At 37.0% G+C, this 19,776-nt stretch overlaps 1 protein-coding gene across 5 annotated transcripts in view; it reads right to left on the bottom strand.

Annotated features, from left to right (window-relative positions):
• Positions 1 to 1,368: 1,368 nt before the first annotated feature.
• Positions 1,369 to 19,776, bottom strand: part of Fam126b (family with sequence similarity 126 member B) — a 53,793-nt gene continuing 35,385 nt past the window's right edge. For 4 of the 5 annotated variants that reach the window (XM_042666968.1, XM_042666970.1, XM_042666971.1 and 1 more), the window contains 5 exons: positions 17,396 to 17,512; positions 13,501 to 13,588; positions 10,098 to 10,257; positions 9,218 to 9,385; positions 1,369 to 4,691 (listed from right to left, as the gene is read on the bottom strand). In XM_042666968.1, coding sequence (XP_042522902.1) covers positions 4,096 to 4,691; positions 9,218 to 9,385; positions 10,098 to 10,257; positions 13,501 to 13,588; positions 17,396 to 17,512 — 1,129 coding nt within the window. In that variant the 3' untranslated portion in view covers positions 1,369 to 4,095. The remainder of the gene's footprint in view (positions 4,692 to 9,217; positions 9,386 to 10,097; positions 10,258 to 13,500; positions 13,589 to 17,395; positions 17,513 to 19,776) is intronic. The other variant, XM_042666972.1, reaches the window with a different exon arrangement.

Genomic DNA, 19,776 nt, shown 5'->3' on the forward strand with positions numbered 1-19,776 from the left:
GTGGAATTTGAGAATACACATTGAAAATATTAAGCTTATATAGCTGAGACTATCACCTTAATGACATTTTATATGGTATATACATTTTAAATCACATCGTGGTCATTGTTCCATTATGGAATAATAAGCTTTATACTATAATCCTTTCTTAAACACGTGGAAATATTGCTTTTAGCTGCTCTAAGCACAGTTAGGTGCAATCTCTCTGTATTAGGATTTAATGGAATTTACTTATCTTTATTTTGCAATATTCCATTGTGCAATACAATTAACTGAAAGCTAGCTGATTCAAAAATAACATTAAAATAGCTAGAAACACTGATGAAATCCATTCCATTGGGTTTATTTTTCATTTAAATAAATCCCCACAAATACAGACAACATGGCAGCATATAATTATTATGTGGCAGAAAGTTATTAAGGCATAAGTTAGAATAATGTACCTACCATTATATCTCTATTGATACCTAAATATTTAACAGTTCCCCATCTATATTTCTCTACATTTTTCTGGATTTAATACTTTCCTTTATGTGCTATATTCACCAACTATTAGAGAAGAAATGTAAAGAACCTAGAGTGGAAAGTATTATGTACCATATTTACCATGTAACAGGCAAAGAGAGGCAGTGGTGAGATAAAAAATGTATCTGAGGGGAGATGAGGTTGATTCTGGCTCTGGTTCTTAGTTTTGTGACTTATGTCACAACCTCTTTGAGCCTCAACTTCCTAGGAGGAATGGTTATGTGGTGAGGGGAAAAGACAAGACTTCCAAATTATCTATAAGGTCTTTTATAGAACAAGAATTATGACTCAATAATAAATAGGTACAGAAGAGTGGGAACATTAAGAATAGTGGTAACAGATCAGGCTTTTTAATGAAACCATTTTTCTCCCTAGCACATATATTGAAGGAGGATCATGGTACTGGGGCTTGAACTCAAGGTCTCACATTTATTCAGTTTTCTTGCTTAGCTGGTGCTCTACCACTTGAGCCATGCCTTCAGCCCTGCTTTTCTCTAGTTATTTTGAATATGGAGGTTCACTGACTCTTTTCCCTGGGCTGGCTTTGAACCATAATCCTTTGGATCTCCACCTCTTGAATGGTTCAGATTACAGGCATGACCCCCCTGGCACCCGACATGAAATATCTTCATATTTAAAAATCTTACTAAGTTAAATTTTCATTTTACATTTTAGTTTGCTTTCTAGTCATGTTTTAAAATTAATGTCATAAGAAGAGTTCTCAAACTTTCAGATAGTGCTTTAATCCACTCTGGAATAGATGGCACCAAATTGTTTTATTATAGAAAATAAATATTTTCTCTCCCTACATTACTTTCCATAGATGAGTGGACTTTTTTTTTAAATAAAAGAAATATAAAAACAAGGTGTTCTTAAAGGATAAAGTCTAAAAACTGCTTGCATATATTTGTAATAACTGTTGTATACCTGAAATAAAACTTCCTACAAAAAGGATATAATTTTTTAAACTTGATAGTTTGCTAAACTAATTCATTTCATTTTAACTGTATCTTGTACAGGAAATCTGTTCTAAAACCTTGAAGGCAAAGCCTAAACTATGTGAAATATTTCTTCATTGGGACCTGTCACAATACCTAAAAGAATGAAAACAAAAGTTACAGGATTATAAAATATTAATGGGTATGTATATATACATACAAAATCTATACATATACATACAAATAAATGAAATCCTAAGATGAAAATTTTTAAGCTAATTTTTCAGGTACAGCATTAGATTACTAGCCAAAGTAATTTTCATTATATTTATTATTGTAACTTTTGGTTATTTTCTTTGTGCTTTAAAATCATGCTTGATTCAGATGCCAGTGTATGTACAACCTGGTGAACTTAAAACAGCCCATTAGCTCCTATATAGACAGCTATTTCTACCATAAAGTGAATGACCTCCAGCTACAGTGGAGGTTTCACTCACTGAAAGAACTATGTTACTTTCATTACATACTTGAAACTTTGTCCTTTTTAGTATGTTATAAACATTTACCTCATATATTCTGATTGTATTTTCAAAAACTCATTTACTTGACATCCCTAGTTAAATGGAGACATCTAAAATATGCCTTTGTGATAATTGATACACATGGCATGTGCGCGCAAACACACACACACACACACACAAATCACTAAAATCACCTGGCAACTTTTAGCTTTACCTTGGACTTTGGCAAAGTAAATACTAGCTCAGGTTCTAGTTTTCTATATTCTTAAGAGCTGAAAAATGTTACAGACCATTAAATTCAATCATTCTTCTTGTGAAGAATGCTTAAGATAAGGTCTTCTTTTAAAAAAATGCTCTTAATAATTAAAAAAAGAGGGAAGAAGAAAATTTTAGGTGTGAAAAAAATAAGAAGCATCTTCTGGTTATCAAAATCTACTGTAGTTTTAATTGGTAGAGATAAAATTTTAAACTTTGTTAATTAGGAGAATACTTTCTATAAACTCAGTGTATTCTTTCTTGCACAATAATGAAGTAAAAATGTCTGAAAGTACAAAGACAGGTATAACTCATGAATGTTGTGGAAAGATAATTTACAGAAGTTTAAGTTACAATACTGATTTTCAAAAACCCAATATATTCCCTTCTTTTTCAAACATTAGTGCCTGAGACCCAGAAGAGGTTATAACCAAATCAGAAAAAATTCTTAAACCAATAATATACTTTTATAACTTCTTAGCAGTTACCAAATGCTACTTACATACATTCAACATCTAGCTTACTGGCATGATTCCAAAGTTTTATAAAAATGAGAAACTTTGCAGATATTTGACTAGAAGATACACAAATTGCATTACATTAAACACAAAGGCAGTGTGGTCCTTAAAAGAGAAATCAAGTCAGTACCCCCTGATAGAAATGTTCTATAAAAATGTGTCACATTGAAGCATCAATGTTTCCAGCCAATTATCTGTCCCTGATGTATTTCCTTGGAGAATATATGATCTGTCAGGACTTTAGATGTCTTAATCCAAAATATCTGACTGAATTTAGGTACATCTAGAAAGCAGCTGAAAGGGTTTCTCCAATAGTCTAACATCACAGAAAGTGGACTGAGAAAGCCCTCTCTTTACCTGAAGACGTACAGTACTACAGTTCAGTCATCATCAGCTCACAAAGGAAAAAAAAATCAAAACATCCTCTCACACACAATCCCACATAGGCTAAACAAAACTACCCCTCCCCCCATAAAACCCCAGCACCAAGTGTCAATCATTCCTGGAAAATATAACATGCCCCTTGGATTCTCTGATTTGTTCTTCAAACTTGAAAGACAGAAATGACCTAAGTCCTTGTGGGAAGAGGGAAGACAAGTTAATAATGACCAGAGAGCCATTGAGAAAGTGCATTATCAATTACACAATCAACTTAAAGAGTCCCACCCTCCAATGGAGGTGATCACAAATTGATTTAAATGCCTCACTAATTGAACATTTACATCCTCAGGATTAACAAAACAGAAGAAAAAAAGAGCTAGCCTCATTTTAATGAAAAAGTGCAACAGTCTACCTCCTTTCCTCATGCTTCTCAAGAACATGACTGCACAGACTCAGAGAAGTCCAAAGTCATAGCAGAATCTCTGAGGCACTCCTGGTTAAGAGAGAAAAAGTATGATCCAACCGTCTTCATAGTTCTTATTGATTATGTGAACAAACCCGTTTTGTTTTTAAATGAAAGCCAAAGAATCATTCCATAGGGATCATATACACCATTTCCTCTGACATATCCTCAGTCTCACAGTGTTGAAATGGGACCGATCAGCCTGCAATGGATTGCACATCACCCAAGGAGAAAGGAAGGCATGGAAAAGGCAAACGTTTTATACTGTTTCACAAACACATTTACAAAGAATAGGTAAAGAGAAGATATAGGAAGAGGGAAAAGAAAACCTTATTGCTTTTTCCATACAAAATACAGTATGAAGATACCTAAACTAAATCAAATTTGATTACGATGACCAATATTATTTTCACAATATGGGATGAAGTGTCTTCTTGCACAATGAAATGTTCAGTTTTAAAGGTTATGCAGAAAGAAGAGAGAGGACATCAAAACTACACCTGGGATATTAGCTGCATATTGAAACTTGGGGATCGAGACTGCTTGGTTAAGGGAGCTCCTGGACTGAGGAGCTCTTTACCTTCACCAGCTTGACCTAGCCGGTCTTCCTGGAGACTGATAGTTGAATATCGATTAGCATTGTTAGTTGCTAGATTAGTAACCCCCTCAGTGCCAACTCCGATGCTGGTACTTGCTTGACTGCCATTTACATAGTCAAATGATTTACTTGAGGAAGCACTGGCTGTCCGTATTAGACTTAAGCTATTGGTTTTTGGCACCACCTGGCCAGCAGGGAGGCTCAGGTGTTTCTTCATCGGTGTTAGCTCAACTGAATCTAAAGTAAGATCAGCTGGTTGCTGTATATACTGCTTGTGAACTACTGAATCTCGAGGACTCTCATTGGATTTGAGGGTAGATGCTGTTTCTTTATCTTTGGCTGAACGCCCAGCTGCTACTTTCCTTAAGCTTCCCCTCTGAGAAGAGGATTGTTTGGTCCCAATTGGCTGGCTGCTAAGGGAAGCCCCTGATGAAAATCCTTCATCTGCATCATTCAGGTTTACAGATTCATCTCCATTTACACCATCAGCACCTAAAACACAAACCAGACAGGTTAAGCAATAGGTCAATTAAGTAAAAAAGCAGTTGTGAATCAACAAAAATGACCTAATTGCTCAAATGTCTGCTATTGACCAATAATGGTCTTACTATCCTTTTTCTAACTAGTTTAGGAAAATAAACTTCTATATAAAATCCTAGTATCCTATATTCTGTTACTCATTGTATTTAGGAAAATATACTTCTATACAGAACCCTAGTTCCTATGTTCTATTATTCATTGTGTTTAGTTTTAATTGTTTAAGTCCAGTTTTTTTAACTATCTTAACAATACCTGGCATACTATGAATATTTAGGCAGATAACACAATTTACCATTTGACCCATTCAAAAATGAGCAACTTTCCTTCTTATCTTCTGTAATCCATCATATAGTAGACTGTGCAAAAGAGATTCTTTTCTAGTTTCAAATTTCTAGAATTATATAAAAAAATTATGTGGCCTATTCATCAAACTCTTTTATTAACTATAATAAAAATCTTACATTTATTTAACAGCTATCTACTTCTACATGTTTTAAACACTTTTAATATGGAATACATAAATTTTATCACTCAAAATAAAAAGACATGCTTCCAGGAATTTTACAATACTATTTATCTTTTTTTTTTTTTTTTTGGTTGTGGGGCTTGCACTCTGGGCCTGAGCGCTGTCCCTCAGCTCTTCAGCTCAAGGCAAGCACTCTACCACTTGACTACAGCACCACTTCTGGTTTTCTAGTGGTTTATTGGAGATAAGAGTTTCACAGACTTTCCTGCCCAGGCTAGCTTGGAACCATGATCCTCAGATCTCAGCCTCCTGAGTAGCTAGGATTACAGGCGTGAGCCACCAGCACCCGGCACTATTTATCTTATGGACAATTCTATGTACTGTTTTCCATATTTTCTTGATCAATATAAAGAAAATATTATCAAGGTACAGTAATAGAGAACTACTGGATTTTTAAGGACTTTTAATGTCTGTATTAGGTATTCTATAATATTTTAGATTCTTAGCATTCAGATGTATCATTATCATATTTATAAAATTCTATAATAGCTATACAGAAACTTCAGTTAGTAAAAAAATTATTATACTGATGTTTTCTGGGAAGAGAAGCATATGATACTTTAAACTTGTGATTTTCACACAGCCTAATTTTTACTGAAAGTATGATTAAACATTCTCTTAAAAAATAATTTTTTTTCTTCCAAAAAGTGGTCTTGATTTGATACATTATTAAATGTTTTTCCCATACTGCAAGAAAACGAGATTCTGTAAAAGAGACATCAACATTATAATTAAGGTATAATGTTAGAAAACAATATAATAATATTACTTTGAAATACAGTTATCTAAGCAAAATGTTTATAAAATATTTAAACACAATCTTTTATTTAACATAGTACCTAGAAAAATATTTTCTTAGGAATATTTTCTCACATTTCTTTCATTCTAGAAAAGAATAGTATATCCTTAAAGCAAAAGATATCCTGCTTTTTATATATATATATATATATATATATATATATATATATACACACACACACACACACACACACATATATATATCCAGCAGTTTAATAAGGTTTAATCATCATGCAAAGCCATGTAAAAATGCATTTAATAAAATAATAACAGCTGACACTACTTCTCTCAACCCCTTCAAAAGAAGTATAACTCAAAATAAAAATTTTAAGTATATTCATATATATATATATATATACATATATATATATATATTTTTTTTTTTTTTTTTTTTGGTCGTGTGGCTGTCCCTGTGCTCTTCAGCTCAAGGTCAGCACTCTACCGCTAGAGCCACAGTGCCACTTCCAGTTTTCTAGTGGTTTTTATTGGAGATAAGAGTCTCGTGGACTTTCCTGCCCGGGCTGGCTTTGAACCGTGATCCTCAGATCTCAGCCTCCTGAGTAGCTAGGATGATAGGCGTGAGCCACCAGCGCCCGGCTTCATATATTATTATTTAATAATTTATTTACAATTAATATAAAGTACTCCAAAATGCCCAAGAATTGTTATTGGTTCAGAAGTAGTATCAGTAATGCCAAACTGGGAGGAGGCAGAAATTTAACATTGGGCTTATTTAATTAGGAAAAGAGACTGAGAGACTTAGTGCTAGCTCTGAATCTTGCTACATGCAGATCAGATACTTAAGCAAAATGGCCATCAAAGGGATGATGATAACAGCAAAGCCACCATGCAAGAGAATGTACTGGTAAAAATTTTATATAATGGGGATGACTATTCCAGTCTAATAAAACATTGACTATATTCCAATCATAGTCACTGCCTTCAGTTTAGCGACAGGTGACAGAGATAACAGTCTCTAATTTTCAAATATAATAAACATAATTTTAATTATAAAACTAAAACCATAATACAAAACATGTTTTCTCTTAAAAAGGAAATTTTCTTTCATTCAAAATTTGCAGCAAACTACATAATTACCAAAACTATTCATAGGTTCTAGTAATTTCCTTCCTTCTGTTTAAAAAAAAATCTCAAAGAATAACAAAGGCAATTGTCTCATAACATTTTTTGTTTGTAGTTTTGTTGGTTTTTTTTTTTGTCAGTCATGGGGGTGAACTCAAGGCCTAGGCTCTGTCTATGGACTCTTTTGCTCAAGGCTAGTGCTCTACCACTTGAGCCACAGCTCCACTTCCAGTTTTCTGGTAGTTAATTGGAAATAAGAGTTTCACAGACTTTCCTGCCCAGGGCTGGTTTTGTACTGTGATCCTCAAATCTCAGCTTCCTGAGTAGCTAGGATTACAGATGTGAGTCACCTGCACCCAGTTTTTGTTTGCAGTTTTCTTCCTAATTGCTTAATATCATTTATGATCCAAAAAAAGAGACAACTGAACATGATTCTCAGTGTACTTTTCAAAGCTAACTTTCCTCTAAATTTAGCTGCTACTAATACTAATCTTTAGATCCTAGATTAAAAGGTGAAATATTCTTTTAGAAACCCCAAACACTCTTCTTTCCTTATGGCTACATACCCTTAACAGCTTACTAAAATAGGTTATTTTAATATTTAATAGGATATAGTAAGATATTAAAAAGAAGTTACTATTTTGTTTTCTTGCTCAAAATGTACAACTTCTGAAGAATTGGAAGCAATGCTTCAGATAAATAACACACTATCTAGAATTAAATAGTTCACTTAGTCACATAGAATATTGAGAAATAGGTCATTATTCAATGGAGGTTAACTCTGGGTTCTTCATATACTCTAGTCTCTTTTCTTATACGTTTAGACAAGATGAAACTAACCTTTAGGGATAACATAAGGAGATACAAAAATATAAAAAGCGAAGGCCAAGAAGGCTGCAGCTTCCATAGCCATATAAAAAAGGATCCCAAAAACAACACCAACTTCTCTGGATTATTGGTCGTGCACATGCAACACTGTTAGATGAAATAAGGCTGATTTGGACAAATGGGCAAAGAACAGAGGGTAAACTTAGATTCTTACTGAGCATGCTCAAAGTTCTAATGCACCAAAGAGAAAGAGACTTCTTTAAGGTGGAAGCTAAATGTTTTAAGTACATTTGGTCTTTAAAATACATTAAAAAGTGTAATACACACCTTTAAAGTTACTTTTATTTCATGAATTAGTATGAAACTTCAACAGTGGCAGGTTCCACAGTGGGATACATTACTATTTAGCTCTAGTTCCCTCTTTCACAAAGCTAATTCCTGTGGTATTGCATGCAAAACAGCAGGTAAATACTTTCCTGTCAGAAAGATGTGTTCTTTTACAGACAGTACCAGAGGTGGAAGGGTTGGGATTCTCATTTTAAGATACCTACCTCTAAATAATACATTTCAATTTTATTTGTGAGCTACATAATGTAACCATTATTCACAATAAATTATAAAATGCACTGTGTACCATGATAACACATTCATAGAATAAAGATGTCAGCATCCGTTGGACCTAGGCAACTTAAGCCACAGATTATAAAAAGCTAATCAAACCAATATACTTCGTAAAGAAAGAAATTCTAATTAGCTGAATGTATGTATATATAAAAGACCAGCTCCACTTCAATTTTCTAGTACACTAGTGTTTTAAAACTTTCTTCACAGATCTTAAAAGAATTGTCATATAAATACATTAAAATAGACTAATAAGGATTATGTTCATTGGGTGCATTTTTTTCTTTCCTAATTTTAAAATAAACATGCTCAGTAATGAAAAAATTCCAAGCATTTGCAGACCTTTTAATACAGGACCCTGATTTGTTAGTAGCCATGCCAAGCTGTTCTTTGATTACACAGGGATGCAGATTCCAGGCCAGCACAAATGGCAACTACAGACTGTACTTAACCTGGTGCTAGGCATATGGGGAGGAGGGGTGCTTTGCAAGGAGTAGCTAATATGCCCTGGGGTAATAGAAAGACACACTAGAATGGAAAGAAATTCTGCTTGGGGATAGAGAGCCAGGATCCTTCTCCAGTAACTGCCTCACTGACTTCTGCCTCCTCATCTCTGTCCTACCCTCTGTTGTGGCTGCTGCCGAGTTGGGCTCCGGCGAGCCATGCTCAGGGGTCCTGCGCACCAGCACCTCCCCCTCTTGCACACGTTTGGTCCCTAGGTCAGTGGAGCCGTGTTGGATCGGGGAGCCAGGAATACTCGAGTCAGCCTCGTTTGAGAAGTCAAAGCCATCTGGGATTCAACATATAAAATTTTAGTGCTTTTGTGCTGCTCTATTCTTTTCGGAGCATTTCGACCCAGGCAGATAAGAAAATGTATATATGGATATGATATTAACACAAGTAATATTTATATAGTTGCATGTGTGTGCACAGCACGCACACACATAAGGCAGCAGATGAACAATGTGAGGTTTGCAAATGAATAGGACAAAACTATAGGGATCATTAAAATGGCAATGAAAACCTCTTAGGCAAGACAGGTTGGCTGTTCAAGTACCAAATGTCTATGAAATAGTGCTGTGCTCAGCACTTACAAAAAAGGAAAACTAAAGATAAAAATACAAAAACAAGAGTCAACTCTTTTTTGGATATCTTGTATTGTACTGTTAGTTTGGCCAGTTGTATAGTTTTCTCCCACAATGCTCATACATGCACCTTTCCCCCAACTCCCCATTTAACAGGTTTAAAGTGACAAAGATTAACAAAAATTAACCTGGTCTTATTTTCTGTTCTAACATTCATACAGCAGTCTTTAACGCCTTTCTACTTTATAAAGTATATTTACTTTAAAATTATATAAGCACATTTTAAATTCTATTTAAAAACTAAAACATTTTACTTCAATTACACAAAATACTATGATTCAATGCTTTAATATTATCAGGACAAACAATGATAAGTTTACTTGGATCATAAGCAGACTATTGGAATTTTGTACTCACCTTCTCTCCTCCATCTATGACGACGGATGGAAGCAGTTGTAATTGCAGTCCGAGAAATCCTCGGCACTGTTGGAGTGACTTCCACTTTAAGTACTTTCTGGCCTTCTTGTGAAGAATCAGGAGCATCAAATGGTAATGAGTTTTTCATGGCATTGGCAACCTAAAATTACAATATAAGTCTATACAAATTTACAGCCAACATACAGTTTTTGCTTATTATATAAATCATGTTTCCATAATTTTTAAGTATCTACTTAAAACTTGTATTATAAAAGTGCAAATGTGTCAGGAATGTTTATATCTTAGCCAGGTACCACTGGCTCACACTTGAAATCCTATCCACTAAGGAGGCTGAGATCTGAGGATCACAATTTGAAGCCAGTCCAGGCAGAAAAGTCTGTAAAACTCTTATCTCCAATTAATCACCATAAAAAGCCAGAAATGGAACTGTGGTTAGAGGGGTAGAGCACTAGCCTTGAGTGAAAAAGCTAAGAGATAACACCTAGGCAGTCAGTTCAAGCCCTAGCACTGGTACAAAAAAATTGTTTGTATTTCACATAGTCTGAATTATCTTATAAAAGGACGGGTTTTTGAAATAAGAATTTATTTTTAAAATATACCCCACTGATCCCTTGAAGTTGTCTTTCAAAGAGAAAAAAAATTCCCAAAGTGAAAGTACTTAACATTTGCAAGCTGATAAAAGTCAGAATAAGTTTTTACATCTTCAGATGGTAAAGAACATAGGAAATTTAACCTCTAGTGATGATCAATTTTTTTTTTCCGGTCATGGGGCTTGAACTCTGGGCCTGGGTGCTGTTCCTCAGCTCTTCAGCTCAAGGCGAGCGCTCTACCACTTGAGCCACAGTGCCACTTCCAGCTTTTTCTGCTTATGTGGTGCTGTGGAATCGAACCCAGAGCCTCAAGCATGCAAGGCAAGTACTCTAATACTGAGCCACCTTCCAAGCCCCAATGATCAATTTTTTCTGCACTATCTGCTTCTATGAGAAGAAATTTTTCTTAAATATTTCTGACATTGCATTCCACTACTTTCTGCTCCCTAGAAGATCAAGAAGGCTGGTTGGTAATCAACTGCCATTTGAACTGGTAGTTTGAATGGATAGTATTAATGTAGCAAAGATCTTGAATGAGAGGATTATTTTCTCTCATCTTTCATTTGGACAAGTACATTTGGAATGTAATCGCCTAGATAAATGCACCTCTGAGATGCATACTCAGCCCTTTTCTGCAATGGGATTTCCATGGGTAGGTAAGAAGTAAAGTGTTTGACTTTAGCCTTATCAGTAATATAAATTATGCCTACATGTCCATCTGCCAACTGTTTTGCTTACCATGTGGCTCTAGATTTGAATAGTGAGAAGGGTATTGATTATTTACTGTGTACCTCAGAGATCACCAACAATAAAGGAATATTCTAGGACAAGAGATTACTAATCTCTTCATCTATATTGCCATGAAACAATCACTTATACTTAAATTATAGAGGAAAAAATAGATATTTTTATGATGTTAAATGTGTTTTGGGTTTGTTGTTGTTGATTTGTTTTGTTTTTTTTGCCAGTCCTGGTGCTTGAACTCTGGGCCTGGGTGTTGTCCCTGAGCTTCTTATTGCTCAAGGCTAACACTCTACCACTTGAGCCACAGTGCCACTCCCTATGATAATGTAACTTTTATCTTACTTTCTATACCTTCTATTTGTCTTAATGTAACCCTTAAGGTAAAATTAGAATAAGAAAAGCAGGAATTGAAATGTCAAATTATATTTCAAATACTACTTCAACAAGCTTATATTAAGCTTAAAATATTAAATAATATAAATAAAATGTTTTTATAAAAGTACTGGAGTAGAAAGTATATAATCTGTATTTTTAAATAAATTATATCATAAAACTGGACAGAAATAATAATCAGTCAGGCATGGTGAGGCATACCTATAATTCTAGCACTTGAAAGACTAATGTATCTCTTTTGAATTTAAATCAGTTTTCTGAGATACATATTCTAGACATAGAATACAGAATCAAAGAAAACAAGCAACCACTACAAAATTGCTATGTATAAGACAGTCAAAGTTAAGATCATAAGACAAACAATGTGTTTCTTATACCCCTACTAGATGTTTACATTTGTCTTTTAATTAATCAATTAAATTTATATTTGTGACATTTAATTATTTATAGAGTAATATGAACCTTTAATACAGAATAAAGTTATTGGCTTTAAAAATGAATGGTTTAAACCAAGTATTGGTGGCTTATGCCTTTGATCCTAACTATTCAGAAGTCTGAGATCTGAGGATCGTGGTTCAATCCCAGAACAGACAGGAAAGTTCATGAGACTTTAATTACCCATCAGAAAACTGGAAGTGGAACTGTAGCTCAAAGTGGTAGAGCACTTGCCGTGAATGAAAGAGCTCAAGGACAGCGCCCAGGCCCTGAGTTCAAGCCCTACAACCAAAAACAAAAAAAAGCCCCCCAAAAAACAAAAGCGAAAAATAACCCCAAAACATTAATTCTTTAGTTTACTTGAACTTTACTTTTATTCTGTATGAAATATACTAGTGCCACTTTTAGGCACAGATATACTTCATGAAGAATAAGCAAGCCTCTAGAAAAATAAACCTCTATTGGTTCTTTCTTTTTTTGTTGGTCATGGGACTTGAACTTAAGAGGCTGAATGCTGTCCCTGAGCTCTTTTTGCTCAAAGCTAGTGGTCTACCACTTTGAGCCTCAGCTCAAAGAGGCAAGAGTCTCACAAACTTTTCTGTTCCAACTGGCTATGGATGGTGATCCTCAGCTCTTAGCCTCCTGAGTAGCTAGGATTACAAGCATGATTCATCAGAGCCTGGCTAAACTTCTGATCTTTATGAAAGAAAAAAAATGGGTTGGCTGGGAATGTGGCTTAGTAGTAGAGTGTTTGCCTAGCACGCATGCATGAAGCCCTGGTTCAACTCCTCAGTTCCACATACACAGAAAAGGCCAGAAGTGGTGATGTGGCTCAAGTGGTAGAGTGCTAGCCTTGAGCAAACAAAGTTCAAGAACAGTGCCCAGGCCCTGAGTTCAAGCCCCAGGACTGGCAAAAGAAAAAAAAAAAGAAAGAAGCCAGTCACCAGTTGCTCATGAATATACTCATAACTACTCAGGAAGTTGAGATCTGAAAACTGCAGTTCAAAGCCAGTCCAAGCATACAAATTTAAGACAATAACCAGCAAAAAAACAGAAGTGGAGGTGTGGCTCAACCATCAGCCTTGAGTTAAAAAGCCAAGTGAGAATGTGAGGCCCTGAATTCAAGCCCCCATAAGAACACAGAAACACACACCCATAAGAACACAGAAACACACACACACACACACACACACACACACACAGCAAATAAAATAACTTGCCAATAGTGGTTGAGAAAAGAGTTCTAGTTGCGCTCTATAAATTATGTCATCAAGTACTTCTTGGCCAAGGTCCCATTGTCCATTATACCTGTAGAAAAGCAGATCATGTGTTTTTTAGTAAACATTCCCAACCCCCCTCCGCCAGCCACTCCTCCCCGCCCCCCCCCCCCCCACCATGGGGCTTGAACCCAGGACTTGGGTGCTGTCGCTGAGTTTTTTCACTTAAGGCCAGTACTCTAACATGTTGAGTGCCACATCTGATTTGGAGGTGGTTAACTGGAGATAAGAGACTCATGGACTTTCTTGCCTGGGCTGGCTTTGAACTGAGATCCTTAGATCTCAGACTCCTGTGTGGTTAGGATTAGAAGCAACTGGCTACTAAATATCTTTGTTTCTTTCTTTCCTTTTTGTCAGTTGTGGGACCTGAACTCTGGGCTTGGGTGCTGTCCCTCAGCTCTTCAGCTCAAGACTAGCATTCTACCACTTGAGCCACAGTACCACTTCCGGCTTTTTCTGCATATGTGGTGCTAAGAATTGAACCCAGGGACTCATGCATGCAAGGCAAGCACTCTACCACTGAGCCACCTTCCCAGAACAATAAATATCTTAAAATATATATATATATATATATATACTTTTTATTGTAAGAATACTGTAGAGGGGTTACAGTTACTTGAGTAAGATAATGAGTACATTTCCTATAGAGCATTGTTACACACTCCTTTGTTTTTCCCCTACCATCCTTTCCCTCCCCACCTCCCCAATTCCTCCCCACCTCCCCAACTCCTCCTTCCCCATCCCAAAGTTGTAAAGTTCATTTTCAACATAGTGTCTTGTAAATCTCGTTGTTAAAAGGGGTCAACCTGTATCCTTATTTCAGCTTTTTGTTATTTCCCTTCCTCTTCCCAAATTAGAAAAATGTATATACAAGATGCAGGGCACCAGAATCACATACAGTGAAAACAGGGGTTATACCATGAGGGAAGAACATACAAGAGAAACAAACAAAAAAAAAATCACATAGTGCATTATAAGTACATTTAAAAACAACAGCAACAAAGACAAAACCTCTTTTATCCCTATCCTGGGGTTCATTTTGCTTAGCATCATCTTATATGGTCATATGTGCATTGCTTTTGATGTTTTCTGCTTGTCCTAGACATATACTAGTTATTGCCAATTAGGGAAACCATAGGACCTATGTTTCTTTGGGCCTGTCTTACTTAATATAATTTTTTCCAAATCTTTCCATTTCCTAACAAATGGAGCAGTTTCATTCTGATGGAGACATAGAATTCCACCACACACACACACACACACACACACACACACACACACACACACACACACACACACACACACACACACACACACACACACACACACACACACACACACACACACCATTTTCTTGATCCATTCATCTACTGAGGGGCATCTGGGTTGGTTCCATATCTTCGCTATGGTGAATAATGCTGTGATAAACATAGTTGTGCTGTCAGCTTTTGTATGGCCTTGTTTGTGATTGTCTGGGTAAATGCTCAAAAGTGGGATTGCTGGGTCATAGGGGAGCTCTAGGTGTAGAATGGAAGAAAGACAGCCTCTTCAGTAAATGCTACTGGCAAAATTGGTTAAACACCTGTAGAAAAACTAAAGCTAGATCCTTATATATCACCCTGCACCAGAATCAACTCCAAATGGATCAAAGACCTCAAAATAAAAGCAGACTTCATGAAAACATTACAGGAAGGAATAGGAGAAACTCTACGACTCATTGGCACAGGATGAAATTTTCTTTTTTTTTTTTTTTCATTATTTTTTTTTGGGGGGTCCGGTTGTGGAGCCTGAACTCTGGGCTTGAGTGCTGTCCCTCAGCTCTTCAGCTCAAGGCTAGCACTCTACCACTTGAGCCACAGCACCACTTCCAGCTTTTTTCTTTTTGCTTATTTGATGCTGAGGAATCGAACCCAGGGCCTCATGCTTGCAAGGCAAGCACTCTACCACTGAGCCACCTTCCCAGCCCCAGGATGAAATTTTCTTAATAAAGACTCAGAAACACAACAAATCAAAGAAAGGTTGAACAAATGGGATTGTATGAAACTGCAGAGCTTCAGCATGGCAAAGGTCATAACTAGCAAGATCAGTAGAAGGCCCACCGAGAAGATCTTCACTAGTTATACAATGGACTAGGGCCTCATTCTAAAATATACTTAGAACTCAAAAAATTAAATCCTCCAACAACAAATCCCCAAAGAAACAAGCGCCCCATTAATAAGTGGGCTAAAGACTTAAACAGATTTTTCTGAAGAGGAAATAAGAATGGCCAATAGATACATGAAGAAATGCTCAACTTCTCTAGCCATAAAAGAAAGGCAAATCAAAACAACATTGAGATTCTACCTCACCCCAGTTAGAACGGCTATAATTAAAAAATCTAATAACAACAGATGCTGGAGGGGATGTGGCCAAAAGGGAACCCTACTGCATTGTTGGAGTGTAAACTTGTTCAACCACTCTGGAAAGCAGTATGGAGGTTCCTCAAAAGACTACACATAGAACTCTCCTATGTCCCAGTAAATATCTTTAATGTTCAAAACAACTTAAAAAAATTGTTCCAAATCCTACTATTTTGGTTGAGATTTTTCATATCTTTTTTTTTTTTTTGTCAGTCATGGGGCTTGAACTCTGGGCTTGGGCGCTGTACTTGTGCTGTTCAGCTCAAGGCTAGCGCTCTACCGCTTGAGCCACAACGCCATTTCCGGTTTTCTAGTGGTTTATTGGAGATAAGAGTCTCATGGACTTTCCTGCCTGGGCTGGCTTTGAACTGAGATCCTCAGATCTCAGCCTCCTGAGTAGCTAGGGATTATAGGTGTGAGCCACCAGTGCCTGGCTCATATTTATATATATATATATTTTTTTTTTGGGGTCCAGTCATGGGGCCTGAACTCTGGGCCTGGGTGCTGTCCCTCAGCTCTTAGGCTCAAGGCTAGCACTCTACCACTTGAGCCACAGTGCCACTTCTGGCTTTTTTTTTTTTTGCTTATGTGGTGCTGAGGAATCGAACCCAGGGCCTCATGCATGCAAGGCAAGCACTCTACCACTGAGCTACCTTCCCAGCCCTATTTTTGAAATCATTTTCTTCCTAAATGGCCTCAGTTTGGGTTGCAAAAAGAAATTATAGATAATTTTAAATACTATGTTTAAAGTAGATATAGATGCTTCTTCATAAAAATTTTTGTTTCGAAAAAGCCAGAAATGGTGCTGTGGCTCAGGTGGTAGAGTGCTAGCCTTGAGCAAAAGCTACTCAGGGACAACATCCAGGCCCCAAGTTCAAGCCCCAGGACTGGCAAAAAAAAAAAAAAAATTATTGCATACCAAGTGTTGATATTTAGAGTAATCTATTTAATGTATTCATGAAAACTTGGATTATGAACCCAGAGGTACATAGTTTTCAGTATGGAAAACCTGAAAACTTCTAAGATGATTCCAGTTAATGATGAGTTATATGTTGCCTATTTTAAAAATACAGATAGGGGCTGGGAAGGTGGCTCAGTGGTAGAGTGCTTGCCTTGAACACAGGAGGCCCTGGGTTCGATTCCTCAGTACCACATAAACAGAAAAAGCCAGAAGTGTTGCTGGCTCAAGTGGTAGAGTGCTAGCCTTGAGCTGAATTGCTGAGGGACTGCACCCAGGCCAAGAGTTCAAGCCCCATGACCAACAAAATTAAATAAATAAAAAATAAAAATATTGATAGGAAATAGTATCAGGAAAACAAAGTAACATGCTTACTATGGAACAAAAGATTTTGTATTGTGTCCATAAGGCAGAAAGAGAAAAAACAGAAAAACTTTCAAACATTAGGAAAGTCATACAATTTCGGATTCCACGAACTTACATGGCATAATAAACCCCAGTGAGAAGTTGCACCATAAATTCAGGATCCACTACTATTCGACCACAGAGTTCCTTCCAGGGTTTTTCATGTTGCCGTGGAAACCCACTCACACAAACCCTAGGAAAATATAATAGTATGTGTAACTTTCTGGTTCATTCAATATAGGTTTTTGCTTACATAAATTGCTCCATTATTCAGTTTTCAAGTACCTATTAATAGTCACTGTTCTGAATCTCAAATACATTTATGAACAAGTCAAAGATTCAAAAAATATCTGTGCCCCATTCATAAAGTATACACTCTAGTGGATTATATCAATAAAAGAAACAATTTTTCTCAGATATCTAAGTTTCTTTCTCTTTCACAAACATCTTTCTACACACAATACATATCTTTTGTTCAAGTCAGAAGAGTGAATTACTAAATTACTAGATTTTAAAATACTGTTGTATGTCGACTATTATTATTTTAATTATTTGACAGTTTTATAATTTTATGTAAGTGAAATAAAACACACATATGAGCTGTCTATTAATATTCTTGGTTGTAAAGCGTAGCATTGGATTGGCTACTTGGGCTGCTCCTACCATAATGAATACACTGTGTATAATCTCAGCCAGCAAGGTTTGTTGCATATAGCAGTTCCATATGCTATAGTCCACAGTCTTCCAAAAGTTACTAGGCAGCATGTTCTTTGTATTCCTATTGCTCCCATAACTAAGATCTAGCCTTCTGAAGAGACTGTTCAAAGACTGTTAACCTGGAGCTCACACTTGTCTGTAAGCCTAGCTACTCAGAAGGCCTGAGATCTAAGGATCACAATTCAGAGCCAGCCTGGGCAGGAAATTAAAGTACCAAAAAGCTGGAAGTAGAGCTGTTACCGAAGTGGTAGATCACTAGCCTTGAATTCAAAATCTCAGACAGTGCCCAGGCCCTGAATTCAAGCCCCAGGACTGACACATAACAAACAAGCAAGCAAGCAGTAAACCTCTGGTTTCTGTCAGTTACCAGCCTCCTTGATGACAGATAAATTTTTTGGTCCCCTTTTTGGGGATCTTAAGCTTCACAAGAGCTCTAAAGGAGCCATTATGCCAAACAGAAGCTGCCACTTCTGTCGGAAATACCAGAGGAGAGAAAGAACTGTGAAATGAGATGCTTCCCAAAAATTTAAGTTTTGAGACATAGTAAGACTGTTTCAAAAAAAAAAAAAAAAAGCCAGGTCCTGGGGCTCACACCTACAATCCTAGCTATACAGCTATAAGGCTGAGATCTTAAGATTGTGGTTTAGGGCTGGGAAGGTAGCTCAGTGGTGGAGTGCTTGCCTTGCATGCATGAGGCCCTGGGTTCGATTCCTCAGCACCACATTAAGAAGAAAAAATTGGAAGTGGCGCTGTGGCTCAAGTGGTAGAGCGCTAGCCTTGAGCTGAAGAGCTCAGGGACAGTACCCAGGCCCAGAGTTCAGGCCCCACAACTGACAAAAAAAAAAAAAAAAAAAAAGATTGTGGTTCAAAAAGCCAGTCTAGGCAGGAAAGTAAAAATGCCGCCCTCCCAAAAAACACCCCAACACACACACACACACACACACACACACACACACACACACACACACACACACACACACACACACACACACACACAAAATAGTGGAATAGTGGAGCTATGGCTCAAGTGGTAGAGTACTAGCCTTAAGCCAAAAATCTCAGGGTCAGTGCCCAGGCCCTAAGTTCAAGACTCATGACCAACAAAAAGAAAGAAAAAATAGTGTAAGATAATATTAGACTTTAAAGAGCAGTCTTGCTTATTCATTCCTCAATGGATAATAGTATTTATCAAATTGTTGTGGCATTTGCATTATATACACAAGATAATCCAATTTTTATTTTATTTTTCTGTGTCGGTATTAGAGCTTGAACTCAGAGCCTTGAGCTTCCCCTTATCTTTTTTTTTTTTTTTCTAGTCGGTCGTGAGGTCTGGGTCTGGGCACTGTCCATAAGCTCTTCTGCTCAAGGCTAGTGCTCTACCACTTGAACCCCTCCTCACACATCCCCTCCCACTCCCCCCCTTTGGGATGTGTTCTTAGCAGGCTCATTCAGATGTGTAACCAAATTTGGCCCATTTACACTCTTGACAATGAGTACACCACCCTTCCTCCCTTTAGCCCCCCCCCCCCCCCCCCCCCGCCACTTGAACCAGCTCAACCCAACCTCCCTCACAACAACAACCAGACTCCCTCTCTACATTTCTTCCAAGTTGGGACACTCCTTTGGGGTGTCTCCTATGATCTGGCCTTTTCTGCTTATGTGGTGCCGAGGAATCGAACCCAGAGCTCATGCATGCAAGGCAAGCACTCTACCACTAAGCCACCTTCCCAGCCCCCACTT

Source organism: Dipodomys spectabilis, unplaced genomic scaffold (genome assembly GCF_019054845.1).
Source record: "Dipodomys spectabilis isolate Male_0828 unplaced genomic scaffold, ASM1905484v1 ptg000373l, whole genome shotgun sequence".
NCBI lineage: Eukaryota > Metazoa > Chordata > Mammalia > Rodentia > Heteromyidae > Dipodomys > Dipodomys spectabilis.